This window comes from Vipera berus, assembly GCF_964194415.1.
Source record: "Vipera berus genome assembly, chromosome: 1".
Classification (NCBI taxonomy): domain Eukaryota; kingdom Metazoa; phylum Chordata; class Lepidosauria; order Squamata; family Viperidae; genus Vipera; species Vipera berus.
Window position 1 is genome coordinate 120096199 of NC_138202.1, and position 19546 is coordinate 120115744.

Here is a 19546-nt window from a genome sequence, read left to right on the forward strand (position 1 = left end):
CTACTTCTTTTGGAATGCCAAGATGCTGTTTATTTTTATTGTAGCAAATTGCTTACATATTCACAAATAAACACATTTATTTATTTATTTCTGTTGTCTTTATTTATTTATTTATTTATTTATTTTATTTTAATCCCATTTATATGCCGCCCTTCTCCGAAGACTCAGGGCGGCTTACAATCTAAGCACAAATCATCTACATTTCAACCAAAAGTTCCTGGTTTAGAAATTAATTATTGGTTAATTTTATTAGGTAATACACTATGTCAATTGATAGCACTATTAAATAATTAGACATCTCTTTGCAAGTTTTGATGCAAGATATTTATTACAGAAGCAAAACATTTACCTGAAAATGCAAGGTTGCAGGAAATCTCAGTAAGTTTGCAATTAGCAGATTTACATAAAAATAAATCTCTGAGCTTGAAAGGACATATTATACTTCTAAATTATTATGCTTTATGCTGAGTAGTGTAGAAATCACTCATAGAATTATGAATCTGAACTGTAACTGTAGAGAAATATATTGAAGGAAATATAATTAAGGAAGGCATGTCTGAGTTTTAGAGCATCCAAATATAGAAAATGCATTGTTGACAGAATATATTTATGTACAACAACCAGCATTTGCTTAGCTTTGAATTTCTTTGAGAATTATTTTTTTAATGGATCCAATATTTAAATATTCACAAACAGTTTGATTATTTTACAAAGACCATACATATTGCTACCCTTATTGTACAAAAATATTAATCAGAATGATTGCTCCACTATAAAGAGGAACAGTACTTGTCCATTTTTAGAAAAGAATCTGATGTTTGTAAATTTTGAAGCAGAATGGGCTTTATGTGTTAAAATCAAGATGAAATTTTACACAGAAACATTAATTAATTGTATAATTAGTCCTTGCTGGAAATGAAGATACGTTCTATACCCAAAATTCTGCAAAGAGAAATGGAGGCTGTCCCTAAGTTTTCTAACCACCACTAAATATTGAATTTATAGAAGCTGATACAGGATAAAGAAAAGTTATAAGATGCAAAGATGGTGAAAATAAGATTTGCCAAACAGAGTGTTTTTCAAGGATCTTTGAAGGTGTTGAGGCAAAATTCTAGAGAACTGATAAAGGAAAAAATCTCTCAACTACACCAAAATTCTTGATTGAAGTTCCTTAGGAATGCAGGTGATGTGATTCAAGGCCTCACAGTTAAGTTCACAGGATATTACGCCTGACCTCAAAAGCACAGACCGTTGCTCTCAATTTTGTATTGTTGTACGGTGGGTAGCGCATTTTGTTCATCATCTCCAGGCCCATGCAGCGCAAAAGACAGCCACGTTGGTGAGTAAATGTATCGAAAGTAAACTTGCCATGGTATTTGCCAAATCCACTGAATCCTGCAATATTAAAAAGGAAAAAATAAGATCAAATTCATTTACTCTTTTTTCATCAGGCTGGACAATACTTGCCCTTAAAAAGGTTTTTCCTCATAGTACTTACTATAAGAAGTTTAATATTCAATGGATATTGCAATGGGTATTTTTAAAGAAAGGGACTAAATTCAATAGAGACAGCAAAGCTTGGTTAGATAATAATTTCCTAGTTTGCTAGATTTCGTGATCATTGATCTACAGCTGCCTTAATCCACAATAAAATGAAACTACAGTACTGCTTTTTTTGTTATCACAATACCTAAAAATTGAACAGAAATTAAATATGCACATCAGTTTAACCATGTTTGGTAGTCAAATGCAATACTGATTTACACAGAATGTTAACCTGTATTTAGTAGAGTATGACCAGACCTATTGAACCTGAGCTACTTATCCTGATGATCTTCTTAGTACCACTTATAAAATCAAGAATATTAACCCCTCTCCCTTTATTCCCGTTTACCAGTGTAATGTAGACCAGTTCCAGCCCTCTCCTTTATTTATAAATGACCACATGACTTATAGCATGGGATATTCATTACTTGATCGCATTTGATTTAATCTGGAAATATACTGGACAAAGTAAAAAAATGGACTCTTAATATCTTTGTCCGAATGAAAAACATCAAGTGGGAGAACTTTTTGGGAAGGATAAGGATGGGGGCAAGAAATGGAGACAGCACAGAAGTTAAAAGGTTAATCATACCAATGCCACCATACGGTAGGGAAAGCAACATTGCTTGGATCCCGACATCATTACCGCAAAAGGTACCACTGCTAGTACAATTCAGTACATGGTTCACAACCTATAAAGAGAAAAAGAATAGAAGCGTATTAAGAGTCCCGTTCTTAATCTTCCAAATGTGAGTTTGATCAAGTCTCAGCTCTATAATAATATGAGTCACAGTACAAACAAGGGTCTTTAGCTTTTGTGCCACTACGAATATTTGAAATGTTGAAAATGTGCCACAGACACACTCACAAAATGACGAATGTTGTAGATGGGGCCAATTAGCCGTTTGCTAAAAATCAATTGGAAGGCAAAAATAAAGAAACAAAAATTCTCTATGAATTGTAGTAAAATAGTTGAGAGATTGAAAATGGGACTAGGGTGGGGTCCTCTCCTCTCATTTCCTTGGAGCGACAGGGAATGACATATTGCCTCCCCCAGATCTGCCAGGTGGAGAAGCACCCCAGGCAAGCAGGCAAGTGGTCACTGAGGGCTTCAGCCAATACAAGACCTCTAGGCAGCTGGGGGGGGGGGCAGACTTCCACAACTTATCCCTCAGGAGCAGGCAGGTAGGGGAGGTGAGGTGGGCCAGGCTAGGCCCAGCCAGAGGAGGAGGAGGAAGAGGGAGGCAGTGGATTGACCACCATTGGGCTCCAGAGGCCCTTAGGGGCTGATGTTTCTTCTGGTGGGACACAGTTATTCCTATGTCCACTTGGCCAAGGCAACTTGTTCCATGCTGACTGGGTTGCACCCACACATCTGTGCCCACCTGGCCACGCCCATCCATCCATGCTGATCTGGCTGCACCAAATCAACCATCCCGATCTGGCTGTACCCAGCTGTTCATGCCCACCCATCTGTGCCAACCTGACCACTGTGAGTCATCTCATTCTACTCTCAAGCAAGGACTTTACGGCATATACTCAGAACTTTCTCTCAACTTCTCTCTTCCCAGGTAAAGAGAAAGATTGCTCTTTTAAAATGCAAAGGAGACCTCTGAGGTATAGGGCAAAAATATCAGTGCCTGAATTGAGGGAGGGTGCCATTAGCTCTGATAAATAGTTGAAATTATCTCCCAAAAGTTGAGGGGTGTCCAGGGACAGAGAAAGAAAAGACTTTGCTTCAGAAATCCAATGCAATTGTAATCCAGGAGATTACAAACCTCCAAAGGATTCCATGTTCCTCAGAATGTATACACAGAATGTCTAAACATGCCAGAACAGCATAGAGCATTTCTTACCTCTTCAGCAGTGGGCAGGTGATGAGAGAGAGGCTATGTTTTGACAACATAATCTTAAAAATAGTACTAATTCTTTGCATTATGGATGTGTAGATGAGCCAATTATTTTTTAACATCGGCTTATTGGTAAATAATCAAGGGTAGAATTGGGTTTTTCTTCTATCATCCAGACTGTATTATCAGTGGGCAAAGAACTGCTACCATGTTGGTTCATTGCAGCTTACGACATAAACATATTTTGAGAACAGTGCAAGTCTCCTATCTTTTGGCCAACATGGATGGGGTTATGGGAAATGATCCAGATTCTCTCACATACAGTATGCTAGACCTAAACAATGTACCTTGGAGTCAGAGGAGAAAGCATACACAGCTAGTGGGCGTTCTCTACAATTAATGTAGTCTATGGCTTCTTCCAGATCTCTCACAATGAATATTGGCAGGATGGGCGCAAAAATCTCCTCTTGCATGACTGGGTCCCATTCTTTCACATCCACCAACACTGTGGGAGCTGTAATGGGCAAACAATCATATCAAGGTCTGTTTTGTTTATATACTATAACTTTATTGTCTGATTTAACCAGAGTTTTAGCTTTCCCCATGAATACATTTTCAATATGAAACCCCAGAAAACATGTCTGTCTTCTTGCTTTATTTAAAACAGATTTTCCCAGTCTCTCACTTGCCAGATCATTAGACTTCAACTTTTAAAAAAGCCCCTACTGTGTGACCAATGACAATTAAAGTCCAAAACATTCGGTGAGCACCAACTTGGAAGGGTGATCTACGGCCCTATATCTACTTATAATACACTTTTTAATAAGATTGATTATTATATGTCATCATCATTTTCAACTCTTAGCAATCATACAGATTTTCTCCATTGTCTTACTAGATAGTACAGCTAATCCTTGACTTATGATGGTAATTGACCCCAGAATTATAGTTGTAAACTGTGCCTGTCAATAAGCAAGTCATAAGTTGACTGACTCAATTCTACAGACTACTTTTTTTTGCAATGATGATTAAGTAAACATAGCGATTGTTCAGCAAGCTTTGCAGTTGTTAAGCAAACACACTTTTTGCAACTGGTGTTTATTTTACCGATTTCTGGCAAAAAAACATAATAGTGATCACATAAATACAGCATACTGCAAACATCTATAAAATGCAGGCTGGTTGCCAAGTGCTCAAAATGCAGTCACGTCACCACGGGTTGTAAGTATCTTTTCTTGAGCTCCCTTGTAAGTTCAAATGGTTGATTAATAAGGACTACTTATAATCATAAACTGTCTTCCTGTCTTTCCCAAACTCCAAATCTTTCTTCTTTAGTCTTCCTCCAGCCCCAAGCTGTATACTCACCAATATAACGCTCACACTCATCTGTCTCTCCACCAATGGCCACCCGGCCACTTTCCAACAAAGCTCGGGCACGCTGGAAATACTTGTCATTGACCATGCGGGCAAGATCAGGTGACCCCTTGGGATCTTTGCCAAAAAAATCACAGATAGCTCGGCGCAGGCAAGGCAGCAACTGCTCTTGTGTTTCAACTGTACAGATCACATAATCTGGTGCAATGCATGTCTGTCCAGCATTGAAGAATTTTCCCCACACAATTCGGTTGGCTGCATTTTGGAAATTGCAGCAGTTATCCACATAACAGGGACATTTGCCCCCCAGTTCCAGAGTCAATGGTGTCAGATGTTTTGCTGCAGCAGTCATGACGATCTTTCCTACATGGTTATTCCCTACAGAGATATGGCCAAAAAAAAAATGGGTCAAGAGAGATATACAGACACCCACATCTCCAATCCAGTATCAGGGTCCTCAGTTCTGTGTTGTTTTTTTCTCTAACATTTTCCCATACAGTTCTGTAAAATTCCACAGATTGTTTTAAAAAATCCACTGTGTAAATAACAGTTGACAAAGCAACTGTTTTTTAGTGTTTCCTACAGTTTTTATTCCATCCAATTTTGTTTCATCTGTAGAATTGATAACTATTTTTTCCACTCCTCCTTCAAGTTATTAAAATATCAGTTTAGATCTAGAATGTATTAGGGACAGTCAATTAAAATCCCATGTCAAACTGCTGTCAAATTCCTGTTAAGTGTTGTTAATATAATCTTGAGTTGTTCTGGCAATGAAAAAGAAAAGCAAATCTGAGAAAATCTATGTGGGTTGAAATGAAGTATCTTCATTGTGCAGAAAAACACCTGAGACTGATACTTTTCATTATTTCCAAAAGCTGAAGTTCTATATCAAGGACAGGCTTTTTCCTACTTACAGTGTGACAACTCATCTTTTCTACCACTTGTGGGCAAGATCTACAATCTGGAAGCTGCTGATAGGTGAAGTTACAAATGCCACGTGCAACAGTTTCCCTGACCTAACTTGCTATTAACTCAGCTGTACTGTGATAGACCAAGATCATGGCATCCGGCCCTCTCAATTCCTGGCAAATAGATGGGGAAGAAATGGAGGTAGTGACAGATTTTATTTTCCTGGGCTCCAAGATCACTGCAGATGGGGACTGTAGCCAAGAAATTAAAAGAAGCTTGCTCCTGGGGAGGAAAGCTATGGCAAATCTAGACAGCACACTAAAAAGCAGAGACATCACCCTGCCAACAAAAGTCCGTATAGTCAAGGCTATGGTCTTCCCAATTGCAATGTATGGCTGTGAAAGTTGGGCCATAAGAAAGACTGAGCGCCAAAGAATTGAGGCTTTTGAACTATGGTGTTGGAGAAGACTCCTGCAAGTCCCTTGGACTGCAAGGTGATCAAACCGGTCAGTTCTAGAGGAGATCAACCCTGACTGCTCTTTAGAAGGCCAGATCCTGAAGTTGAAACTGTTGTATAGTGAGTTCTTCGCGCAGGAAAGGAGACGAGGCAAGCGAGTTCAGCAAAGCTCATGGTTTATTGCTTGCAGGATCTGAACTGAACTTGGGCTGCAGCTTGCAGCAATTTATAGCCTGGCCCCTAGGCAGCAGCCAATAGGTTTAAAGCAACCCATTGCCACCTAGGGGCAACCAATAGCAGACCTGGAGACCTGGAGTCTGGGTTGCTGGAGAGCCGTTAGCTGCTCCAGCTTACCACGTGGTGTTACCATTGACCCCAATACATAACAGAAACTCAAATACTTTGGCCACCTAATGAGAAGGAAAGACTCACTGGAGAAGAGCCTAGGGCTGGGAAAGGTTGAGGGCAAGAGAAGAAGGGGACAAGAGAGAATGAGGTGGCTGGATGGAGTCACTGAAGGAGTAGGCATGAGCCTAAATGGACTCCAGGAGATGGTAGAGGACAGGAAGGCCTGGAGGAACGTTGTCCATGGGGTCGCAATGGGCCGGACACGACTTCACAACTAACAACAACTGATAGACGTGATAAAGCTACTTAACCAAGTTACGGTACATCGCAAATTGCTGCAATATACAATGCCTTCTAGAAAGGCAACGCATTAGCTACAGAGATAAATTCTACTGCAGATGGGAGGTAGTGGCAGGGACCTAAAGGATGATTTTAGATAAATTATCTGAACCTTTCAATTTCAATACTTCAGTATTGCTTACCACACTGTTCTGTGCAGATATTATTGATAAATAATTTTAAATATTAAAAAGAATAACCTGAAAAGAATATTCAAAAAGGGAAAATCACCTGTGTAGAAGATATAATCAAACTTATTTTCCAGTAATTTTCCTGTTTCTTCAGGACCAGCTGTCACCACAGCAAAGGTTTGCTGTGAAATAGAAAAGGAAGTTCACATCCAGTCAAGCTGCCTGCATATCAAACAGGCGGTGTTTTCTGTCCCTGAAACTTTGCAAGACAAAAAGCCTCTTGGGGGCAATTTGGAACAGAAAAAGGATACAGTAAATTGAAGGTAACTAAGATTTTTCTTAAATATTTTAATTTCAAAATGAGACAATTGCTTTTGATGTAGTGAGCATATGGTAATACAGGTAGTCCTCAACTTACGACCGTTATTGAGCCTGGAATTACAGTTGTACGTTGTGCTGGTTGTTAAGTAGATCGTCACATGGTTGTGCCTGATTTGATGACCTTTATTTGCAGCAGTCACTAAACAAATGCTGTAGCTGTTAATTGAATCCATTGTCTGCAATGGGGTTTTTTTTGGTCGGGAACCAAAAGCAAACACCAGGTTTCAGCAAAAAATATAAATTGCTATCAAGTGACAGCAGGATGCTTCAAACAACTGTAAATGCAGATCACTTGTGGAGTGTACAAAAATGCAATTACATGATCTCTGGGGGTGGGGAGAGAGAAGGGGTGCCTGGCCATCACAACTTCAAACATGGCTTGTAAATAGTCCTGGAATGATCTGTTATAACTTCAAACAGTTGCTAAGTGACAGGTAGGATTCTATTTTTTTTTGTCTAACCTTCCTATGACAGTGGAATTGTCTTACATTCATAGTAATCTCCTAGCCTCATTCTTCCTCAAATCTCCCGCAGAGGGTTTTTCTATTAAAATAATAATCTATATAGTCAGTTTACCACCTTCAGACATTTACCAGCCATCACAATCCAAAAGTAAATAAATTTTGGAGGGATTTCAAATGAACTTGGAAATAAACTGACTCAGCGTCCAAAAATAGATAGTTTGAAATTAGTTCAGAACCAGAGTTTTTGTTTTGTTTCTGAAAGTATCCAAGGAATTGCAGTTAAAATTTCTAGGAAATTAAGGCAAATGGCAGAGGGACAGGCAAATCAAAAACCCTCAGTTTTGATTTTTTTTTTTAACAAGGCAAACTGGCAGTTGAGGAACTCACCGGATCCAGGTAACAAGGCAATGCTTCTGCAAGGAGCTTTTCAGTGCAGCTGCTCACCTCTGAAGGCTTGAGAATCACACAATTCCCTAATATGGGAAGAGAATACTTTAGGAGGGTTGCAACAGATCAATATCCACCACATGCCTGGATCTCCTGGAAGAACACCCATAAGATCTAATGTCTAAACTGAATTAGGAAATAGCTTCTCACTCACCAGCTGCAATGGCTCCCACAAGGGGCAACAAAGTAAGCTGGATAGGATAGTTAAAGGCTCCAATGATCAGCACCACACCAAATGGATCCTTGCGAATGAAGGCACAATCCATCACTGTTGCCTGTAGAAAACCAGAAAAATCCATGAAACCAATTGGGAAAGGGAAATTAATAGAAGATTTTGTAAGAGTGAAAATACTTGATGAGCTACAAAGCACAACCCCCCTTGATGTCTACTTCAAAATAAATCTTTGCTCTAATACATATGATTTAACATTGTTTATCTTCTCTTTTGTCTTTTAAAAGGCAGTGCAAGGCTTTAATATAGATATTTGAAAAGCTGATGCCGAAGTGTTTTCATTTTCAGTCATATAACCTTAATTTGTCTGGTAATCATGTTGTTTAATCTCATTAACTTTCCATCTTGATATGTACAAGAAGTACTTCTGATATAAAAAAAAGAATTCTCCATGTCATTGATTATGATTGGGTATTACTGTTCCAGCTTCAGAAGATGACACATATACACAGACACTTGTGGTGTATTCACTTGCCCTCCAGGAAGCATAATGGACCAGGGCTTTTCAACCAGTGGTACGGGTACCACCTGTGGTACATTGGCACCTTGCAGGTGGTACACGACCATCCTAAAAAAGTGGTAGCGGGGGAGGGGAATGAGCTGAACCAGTGGCAGCACCGCACAAGCCTGAGCAAGAGATGGCTGGAGCTGCAGGGTTGTGAGGGCTCAGCGAAACTGCCAGGATCAGCGCTTCTTCGGGGCTGTCAGGGCTCAGGGAAAGTGCCAGGATCAGCGCTGAGCTCCAGCTGGAGCTCAGCGCTGATCCTGGCACTTCTTGGCCCAGAAGAAGCGCCGATCAGCTGGAATGTTGCAACATCTCCAGGGTCTTGTGATTTACATTCAAATGCTTGGCAACTGATTCATATTTATGAAGGTCACAGTGTCCCAGGGTCATGTGAAGTGACCAAAACCTGCTGCAACCACCCAGCAGACGGGGGGGGGGATAAAAACCAAACATCCCCCACCCCACCCCCGCTGCCAATCCTCAACAGAAATGCTCACAACAATGAAAACTTTGGACAGGAGGAAGAGCGCCTCTGGGTGGGCAGGCAGGTGTCTTGCTTGGCTGTGGCTTGGGGGCCACTTTTTTCAGTGCCATTGTAACTTCGAACAGTCACTAAGTGAACTGTTGTAAGTCGAGGAGTACCTGTACTTCATCAGTTTCTTTCCTTTTTTTTTTTGGTCATCAAGTTTTTGACACCTTGCTGGGCTAGGCGGCACTCAGATGTTGCCATATCCTAAAAGTGGTACAATGGGTGAAAAGGTTGAAAAGCCCTGTAATAGACTACATCAGTGGAATAGGAGAGCTAAAATATTGACTGATTTTAGAAGTCCTAGGAATTGTGAAAGGTGTGTATTTACATTTGGGGAAGAGGATTAAGGAATGGAATGATTGCCTTAAGCCCCCATTAGGCTTACAGGGGTTTAAACCTCCAACTTTCCCCAAACCCGTTTAAACAATTACAACTCCACTACATGTAAATTTTATACTGAAATCAAGGGGGAAAGGCCAAAATGTTTGATCTTATCACACACTCCACAAGGTTCTGAGGGTATCAGGGAGGAATATCATTGACTTTATATCAAATATGGGATTAAGAAAAATTCTGTTGAAGGACAATCTCCCTGAAGGTTGTAAGGAACTTTATATCATTTGTAGGTAGGACCAAAGATTATTACATCATTTGTAGGTAGGACCAAAGAAACCATTCAGGTTAAGGCAAATCCAAGCATGAAAGGGGTTATTCATTCTCTTCTTTTCCTTTTTATGACACCCTCTTTTCTCTCTCCCGCCATGTAGTAAGTTTGGCAACTATAGTGTGGGAACTCATCCCCCACCCCCGAGAAGGAAATATTTTGGGGGACATTAAAAAGGCAGAATATTATATTTCCCCAAAGGAAAGCAGGCCCAGGTTTTCTTAATAGCCCCAAACAGAAACTCTGCAGGCCAGGTCTGTAAAAATGCAGATTTGATAATCCCATTCAAAAAGTCTAAGGCCCCATTCATGATCAAATACTGTCTGCAGAAACTGATTCAAGACAGGATCTTTCGAAATCCCTTGAAGCAAAACTGATAGCTAACAATAGCAGAGTGATAGGATTAGAACCAGCAACCCCTCACCCATCCAACACAGGACATAGCCATTAGCCACAGCCCCAGAGAAGCGGACATGAACTTTAGGACATAATAGGATTAACACACCACCATCAGAATACAAAAAGGGCACACTCAGACTCAGGTCAAAGTATATGACACAGGAAATACAAAGCCACAGGAACAGGAACAAGTGTGGTTCTGCTCTTCAATAAACTACAACCTTCTTTCTAAAGCAGTCTCCATTTTGTTTATTCCTGGTTTGGACTGGATCCTGAAGATTTTTCTTTCAACAATAATGTTCCTACTAAAAGCTTGAACCAACAGCTTGCAAAGAACTCTGAAATCAGGCCATAGGCTCTACTTTCCTACATTTGCCTTAAGTGCATGTAAAACATGATAATTTCACACCTAACACTTAAAACATTTTAATCTCTCTTGCACTGTGTGCTGGTGAGATTGCTGATCATATAGACTGGAAAGCAAATAATAGCTATAGTAACTAGGATTAACTGAACTGTGAAGGTTATCTGAAGGGCAGTAGATTGGAAATGTCTGTTCTAAAGCAATGCAAATTTAATTAATCTAAACTGGAGTGCAGAAATTATCTTTAAAAAGCAATTGGAACTTGTTCCTCCGATGGCAGAAAAAGCATGGCCCTAGAGACCCTCATTTCCAGAACCTGTACATATCAATAACCTGATGTCAACCTGTTTTGTTAAATTACAAATCTGATAATTCCCAAATACCACGAGAAGGGTAACAGGAAAGACGGAAGTATTAATACTCTAATAGTTAGAGATTTGCCTTCCAAGATGAGCATCCACGTGTTTTGAAAGGACATAAGTAGAAAGCCTATCTTCTGTTTGATGAAATAGTACACCCCATAGACTTTCAGCCCTGTCCAACATAAGACCCATTATTTTCCATTTGTTCTTCACCCATTCGGTTTAACTTCTTACTAGGTTCTTGTTCACGTGTTCATCCTTCATCCAGCAGCATAAGTTGTTAAGAGCATTGGCCAGTTCATTTCTGACTAAGAGAACTTCAGCGATCTCAGTTTCAAAGCAGGGCTGCGGAGAAGAAAGACAAAATGAGACGCATCAGTGATGTCCATGCTGAGCAGTGGTGGGATTCAATTATGTGAACAACCGGTTCGCTGTGTGGATGCCGCTTCCGGAAGTCCATTCTGGGCCTGGACAACAAAAAAATTAGCTACCGGTTCTGCCAAAGTGGTGCGGACAGGCTGAATCCCACCACTGATGTCGAGTACAAGAGGTGAACTAGGAAGCAGTTCATTGGGCAAATTTGTGTCGCATTCAGCACATAACACTGCTTTATCATGCTACCATATCATCCCAATTGATTCCGGAAATGTAATGTTTGAACTTTACACCAGGTCATGGCACTAAGCTTAGTTCAGTATCCTTTATAAGATGTAGATATAGGTAGTCCTCAACTTACAACAGTTCATTTAGTGACTATTCAAAGTTAGAACAGCACTGAAAAAAGTGACTTATGACCATTTTTCACACAATACCATTGCAGCATCCTCACGGTCACATGATCAAAATTCAGATGCTTGGCAACTGGTTCATATTTATGACGTTTGCAGTGTCCTGAGGTCATGTGATCACCTTTTGCAACTTTCTGACAAGCAAAGTCAATGGGGAAGCCCGGCACACTTAACTGTGTTACCAACTTAACACGTTCAGTGATTCATTTAACAAATATGGCAAAAAAGGTCATAAAATGAGCAAAATTCACTTAACAAATGTCTCACTTAGCAACAAAAATTTGGGGCTCAATTGTGGTCATAAGTCCAGGACTACCTGTACGTAACCCTTAATCAGGCAGAAGGCTTGCAGACAAACTCAACTACAAATGAAGCCATATACAGTATAGTCAAATGATTCACTCTGCAAAGAAATATAAAGTCTTGATAAGTTTAGACTTTTTCTGCCCACTTTACTGAGATAATAGATATTGGTTTTACTGAATCATTTTAGGAGACTGGTCAACTACATTTACATAAAGATTTTCTTTAGACTGATAATTGTTACTTGCCACCTCACTAAATTCAGCTGTCATGGCACATACAAAGAGTATTATTTCCTGTTCATAACTTTTTCACAGGAAATCCAGCAAAGAGAAAAACGGAATAGCTGTACCATGTCTATTGGGGCCAGCAAGCCCATCAGCAACTCCCCTCTGAGCTGCCAGATGCTCCGGCTGGGAGGCTCACTCACCTTGTGTAGGTCTGCACACAGGGCACGCTGGATATCTGCATGCCTTTCTTCCAGAAAGTGGCACAGGCCCTCCAGTTGTTGGACTCGATACTCCTTAGGAAGTGTCTTTCCTGTCATCCAGGTAGCACGTAAGCAATGCACTAGGTCAGCATAAGGGTTTGTACTAGGACAAAACAAACACTCATAGAATCAAAAGAGTTATGGGAGAGTCCCACTCTTTTTATCATTTATGTTAATTCTGAGCCCGCAAGGCAGGGTGCCCTGAAAGAACTGGATGGATAACTGTATTGCCTTTTTTTACTTTAATAACAGAGTTTGGGAAATTCTGCCATGACCCAATACTTTTTTGGCTCCCTAACACTTCATACAAAGGCTTCTACTTCAGAGAAGACTCAAAATAGTATTTTCCTTCTTGACCCACACTTGTGTCCTTCTTTTTCTAAAGAATGTCATCATTTTGTGCCAGAAGCAAGAACAGCTGCTGCCATACTTTTCTCATACTTTTCTTACAAACTCAAGTTGGTCATATCCAGATAATAATTAATGTTTTTTTCTTTCATGTTTAGAATCAAAAATTAAAATGATGAGGTGATGGAGCAGAATGATGAGGTGATGGAGCATAATCTAACTACCGTGTTTCCCCAAAAGTAAGACCCTGTCTTACTTTCTTTGGGGCTCTGAAGTAAGCACAAGGTTTTACTTTCAGGGAGGACTGACTTTTCGCCAGTACCAGCACCGGTACCGGTAGTCCCACAAACACATGGCGATGGCTGAGAAGTGAACGGAGAAACACAATGCAGCTGAAAGGCAGGTTAGTAAAAAAACGCTTGGGGGAGGTGAGGCATCTGGGTGGGGGTGGGCACAGTAACCTTACCCTGCACAGTGGTGGTAGGGTGGGGTGCATTTCTTTCCTGTGCAAGACGAGCCCCTGCTGCCCCTGGGCGGATGTGCTGGGCAGCAGTGGGCAGGGTGTTGAGGTGGGGGTTGCCAGGCTGACCAAAGTAGCAGGTGAAGCACCGGAGACTCAGGGAGGGAGGGCGGGCAGGTCATTGGCAAGAGCAATGCAGCTCAGCCGAAAGCGACCTTGGAACAAGTGGGGCAGGTAAGGAAAGAAATCCTTGCTCCCCACAGGAATTGCCTTTCTTTGCTTACCTGACTCCCAGCCCCATGCTGTTTCTCCTTCACAATCTGCCACCGCCACATACAGGGAAATAAAGGAAGGTTTTTTTTGGGGGGGAAAGGTCAATCAATTCCAACTTCGCGACATCTTTTTTTCCCCACGAAAAGTTGGAATTGATTGATTGACCCGCAAAACTGTAAGGTGCAGGGTTTTTGCTTTTGACAATTTTATTGTTTCATTATTATGTTACTGCATTTTATTGCTGTTGTGAACTGCCCAGAGTTGTTTAAGATAGGTGGCCATACAAATCTTCTAAATAAATCAATAAAATCCCTTTCTAAATGAAAGCTACATCTGCCATAGTGAGTCCACTGCTTAACTATAAACCAGTTTAAGTTCCCCATAGCATTTTTTTTCTGGAAAACCTCTCCCATAATCTTACACTGTGAATTTTCAGTATGAATGTTGAACACATGAACAAAGCTACTTGTCTGTTAAAGAAACAAGAGTGGCAGGAAAGCAGCAAAGTATTTTGGCCAAGGATCAGCAGATTGAGGTACATAGAAACCAACGGACTCAGATCAGATTGGTGCAACTCAACTGCTACATCAAAATAATTACCTCCACAAAAGTTTCTATTGTGAACTTTGGGCTGTTGAATCCTGTTGCTTTGTTCACGTTGCCCAGAAAGTAGGTAATACAAAATACCTTTGAAGTCATCTGGGCGAGCAGTGACAGGCTGCCAAGAGGTTTGCGGAGACTTCCTGCAACAACTACAACTCACACTCCTGAAGCTTGCTAGAGTTACAGGTGTCACCCTGCACTTCCCAAGTTTGAGAACTAAGTCAATCTTTTTATAACAGGGGAAGTAATTCATGCAGAGTAATAGCTCATACAGACAGCAATTACAATGACCTTGTTAAATGCAAGATGCTTTTATCCTTTATCACTCATTTTCTCAGTTAACCCGATCATTTTTATTTGCTTGAAAACACTTCAATGAATTTTGCACCATAGGCAGACAGTCAGGATGGATAATGATTCCAAGAACAGATAAGCAATGTTGGAAAGAAGCAAGACAGAACTTACTGAATGCCTGCCTATCACAGGTAATCCTTGGCTTAATAAGCATTCATCCGGTGACTGTTCAAAGTTACAGAGGCCGTGACAAAAGTGACTTATGGCCTGTCCTCACACTTAACGACCGTTGCAGCACCCCCATGGTGACATGATCAAAATTTGGGTACTTGGCACCTGGCATACAGTATACATAGAATGAAGGCTATAGCTAAGCACATTGATTTGTGCTTTAGACTGTAAGCCGGCCTGAGTCTTCGGAGAAGGTCAGGATATAAATGGGATTAAAAAAAAATCACTTAAATATGAGCCAGCAGGGTGCTGCAGCTGCCAAACAAGCCAACACAGTGTTAGGCTGCATTAACAGAGGGATAGAATCGAGATCACGTGAAGTATTAATACCACTTTACAATGCCTTGGTAAAGCCAGACTTGGAATACTGCATCCAGTTTTAGTCACCAGAATGTAAAAAAGATGTTGAGACTCTGGAAAGAGTACAGAGGAGAGCAACAAAGATGATTAGGGGACTGGAGGCTAAAACATATAAGGAACGGCTGCTGGAATTGGGTATGTCTAGTTTAATGAAGAGAAGGACTAGGGGTGACATGATAGCAGTGTTCCAGTATCTCAGGGGCTGCCACAAAGTAGAGGGAGTCAAGCTATTCTCCAAAGCGCCTGAAGGCAGGACAAGAAGCAATGGATGGAAACTAGTCAAGGAGAGAAGCAACCTAGAACTAAGGAGAAACTTCCTGACAGAACAATTAACCAATGGAACAACCTGCCTCCAGAAGCTGTGAATGCTCCAACACTGGAAGTTTTTAAGAAGAGACTGGACAGCCATTTGTCTGAAATGGTATACAGTTTCCTGCCTGAGCAGGGGGTTGGACTAGATGACCTCCAAGGTCCCTTCCAACTTTACTACTATTATGACTATTATATACTCACCAGACTCCGATTCTTCTGTTTTACCAATAAAATATCACACAACTGAGCTCAACAGTCTAGTAATCTGGAAGGATCTCACCTAACCTGCTTTCCTCTGTACCAATTTTTTACCTTTTTGAATCTTGGCATTCGCTGGAAGCGTCCTTGGGATTGCGGCACATTGGATTGGATTTCCCTGAGAAGCCACTCTGTGTGTTCCCACTTGGGAATTCTTGAGGTTGTCTGTTGCCTTGTCTTCTGCTATCTTGCTCTGAAGAATCACTGGCAGCATCTTGGATTTTTTGTTGGTGCTTCACTTTGTGATGCCTTGAGCTGCTTCTCTGCATGCTACCTTGTTCGCTGGTCCTTTCGCTCTGCTTTCTGATAGTCTGCCTCCCTGAATTCTCAGTGTCCTGGATTCTTTCATCTTCAGGAGGAATTTCATGGCATTTGTGTTCATCCAAGGTAGCATCTTGCTGGTCTTCAGATTGCCTGGATATGTCCTGAATTTTGGGTTGTCTTACATCTGACTGTCCTAGAAATACACTTGGCACTATTTCTTCTGCTAGAAAAAGAGAAGAAAATAATCAGATGTGCTCTCTTGCTGCTATTAAACCCTACACATTTTCTCTGTATAACTGCTACCTAGATATACTAAGTACTAAGTCAGTTTCAAGAAGATCTTAATTCATTAACAGTATTTTAGGTCCATGGATTCACCTCCATTATATTCTATATTGAAAGGAACAGCATTTGGGGATATGGCCACAACCTGTGACACATTTCAGGGCAGATGGTCCCCCTATCATTTCTCTCTCTCTCTCTCTCTCTCTCTCTCTCTCTCTCTCTCTCTCTCTCTCTCTCTCTCTCTCTCTCTCTCTCTCTCTCTCCCTCCCTCCCTCCCTCCCTCCCTCCCTCCCCCTCTCTCTCTCTCTCTCTCTCTCTCTCTCTCTCTCTCTCTCACACACACACACACACACACACACACACACACACACACACACACAAAATAACCTTCATTTGAAATTATACATATCTTCTACAACTGGTGGCTTCTAGATCAGTTATAGTGAGAAAACCTCACATCTCCTAAGGAACCATCTTTTTTTTTCTTACTGGATATTGTTGGGTTGTTATTTTTTTTATAAAATGCCACAATGAAAGGTTGGACAATATATGTTCAAAAAAACACAGAAGTCTTGATAAAAGTCACTGTTAGCACAGGCATCCTTAAATCTTTGGTATTCACTTAGGTCAATATCTCATGACCTGCCATATACCTTTGTAGTGATAGCCCTTGGTTGCCTCTTTACTAACACAACTCAAGATTTAACTCTCCTTTATTTCCTCTCAAAGCAATTTTGCAAGTCCTGCAAGTCTTGCAAAACCAGTAGTCTCCAGAAGTCTCCAAACCAGGAGGTACATTGTTTTGCATGTTGATATATGAACATGCTTCTCCCTACCTAAGTTAAAAAAAACAACAACCCAAGTTTAACCCACATCTTAACTGCACACTAATTCCTGCCCTTCACTTGACTAACATAGAAAACACCAGATAAACAAAGGTCCTTTTTTGGCTCCGCATATTTTCTCTGTAGTTTAACCCTGGAAACAATAACTGGGCATCTTAATATATTCTTAGGTATATAGTTCAAATCATTCATGCAGTATTCATTTTTACAATTATTTTATAACATGTCTATTTTACAGATAGAAACCTAAAACTGAGATATAGTAAGACTGATGGAACAGCAACAAATTCCCAAGAAAGGGACTCGTGTCTTTCAAATCCAATACCAGAATCCAAGTGGGCTAACTAATGAGTCTCTCTCTGACTGACTTCTAAACCACACACCCCAAAGCTCCGATTAAATTCAGGTACTTCCTATCTAAACCACTTATCACAAGACAGAGAATCTATGATGCTCCAGAGGTTGCTGACCACCAGCTTCCAGAATCCCTCACAGTTTGCTATGCCAGCTGAGGTTTCTCTGAAATGGGGTTCAGCAATATATGGAGGACCTTCACGGTTTGTTCTCTGAGATCAGAACTGTAAAATCTCAGAAGAGAATCCAGTCAATGCTCCTTAACTCCCTGGACCCGTAGCTGAACTGGCAATAGGTTCCTCTATATCAGAGTGGGACAAATTGTTGTCTTCTAGATATTTGAGGCTGAAATGCCTCTCTCTTGCCATGCTGCCTGTGCAGGAAGAGAGAGAAGATTCAAGGCATCAGATTGTCAAGTCAGCCTTAGGAAGAAAATATGGGATTTGCTTCCAGCCTCTGTGCTTTTTTGGTACCTGTTTCCATTGTTGTAGTTGTATTCCTCAGCCTCTACTTCTGCTTCTTTCTGCCTGGCTGGTTCTGGGTGCAACTGGAAAGTGGAAGTTTCCTCTTCACCCTGTTTATTTCTGGAGAAGTGTTTTTTACTTGGCACCCTTATGTTGGTTTGTTTTCTTGGCACTCCATCTCTGGCCATGCTGATTGGTTGTTAGCCAAAGCCCTCTTGTAATTCATTGGATGCTGAAGGAGCTGTGGGTGTGGCTCTGCAAAGCCACATGAATGGGAAGGGAATATTCAGTGCAAAGGATGTGACTGGAAGGGTGGAGATAATCCAGGGTTTGAAACAAATTATTTTCTGTGCCAAACCTATTTGAGAAATGTGAGTAGATCAATCAATCTAATTTTTATTATTATTTTTTTTATTTTATTTTAATTCCATTTGTATCCCGCCCTTCTCCGAAGACTCAGGGTGGCTTACAAGCTTAGCAGTAGCCTTCATTCTATGTATATGCCTGCTTATTAGGGCTTTCACACACACCCCAAGCGGCATTATTACAAAGTCAGCTTAATTGCCCCCAACAATCTGGGTCCTCATTTTACCTACCTCGGAAGGATGGAAGGCTGAGTCAACCTTGAGCCTGGTGGGACTCGAACCTGCACTAATTGCAGGCAGCTGGTGTTACTTAGGGAGGCATTAGCCCACTGCTCCACCAAGGCAGTGAAAACCAGCATAAGGAGGCTGGGATAGTGGGCTGTGGAAACACCTGATGAGCAGGAATGCACGCATGTGCATCCTCACTTGCAGGAGCAACGTGCAAGTGCGTGTGTGCATGCTCCATTTGCCACTTGTGCAAATGAAGCTGTGCTTGTCGGCCGCTTGCGCAAATTATTGTCTCCCCCACTGGTCTGCAAAGCCAGAAACATTGGGGAACTCTGCTCTACAGCACATTCTAGCATAACGAACTGGATGAGTGGTGGGATTCAAATATGTGAACAACTGGTTCTCTGTGTGGATGCTGCTTCCGGAAGTCTATTCTGGGCCTGGGCAACAAAAAATTAGCTACCGGTTCTGCCGAAATGGTGCGAACTGGCTGAACCCCACCACTGAACTGGATGCTTATTAAGACTAGTTTATGTCACACGTCATTATCTGATGGATTTTAAGAATTGCTGTGCAGAACCTGACAATATTATATGTAGAAGCAGGATTAGTATCTGAAAATAGCTGGAAGGTATAAAATTGTTCTGTGCGTCTTGTGGTACAGGTGGTCCTTGACTTACAACAGTTCATTTAGTGACCATTTGAAGTTACAACAGCACTG

The 19546-nt window shown here is 41.0% G+C and overlaps 1 protein-coding gene across 1 annotated transcript; it reads right to left on the reverse strand.

Moving 5' to 3' along the window:
• Positions 1–1213: 1213 nt before the first annotated feature.
• LOC308673406 (aldehyde dehydrogenase family 3 member B1-like) lies at positions 1214–18420 on the reverse strand (the record flags this gene model as incomplete). Its single annotated transcript, XM_081337031.1, has 12 exons — positions 1214–1395; positions 2138–2237; positions 3743–3909; positions 4761–5147; positions 7054–7135; positions 8186–8271; positions 8400–8520; positions 11535–11645; positions 12822–12984; positions 16075–16507; positions 17848–17933; positions 18242–18420. 12 exons carry the CDS (start codon positions 18418–18420, stop codon positions 1214–1216), a joined length of 2097 nt encoding a protein of 698 aa, XP_081193157.1.
• Between the last annotated feature and the right edge of the window lie 1126 nt (positions 18421–19546).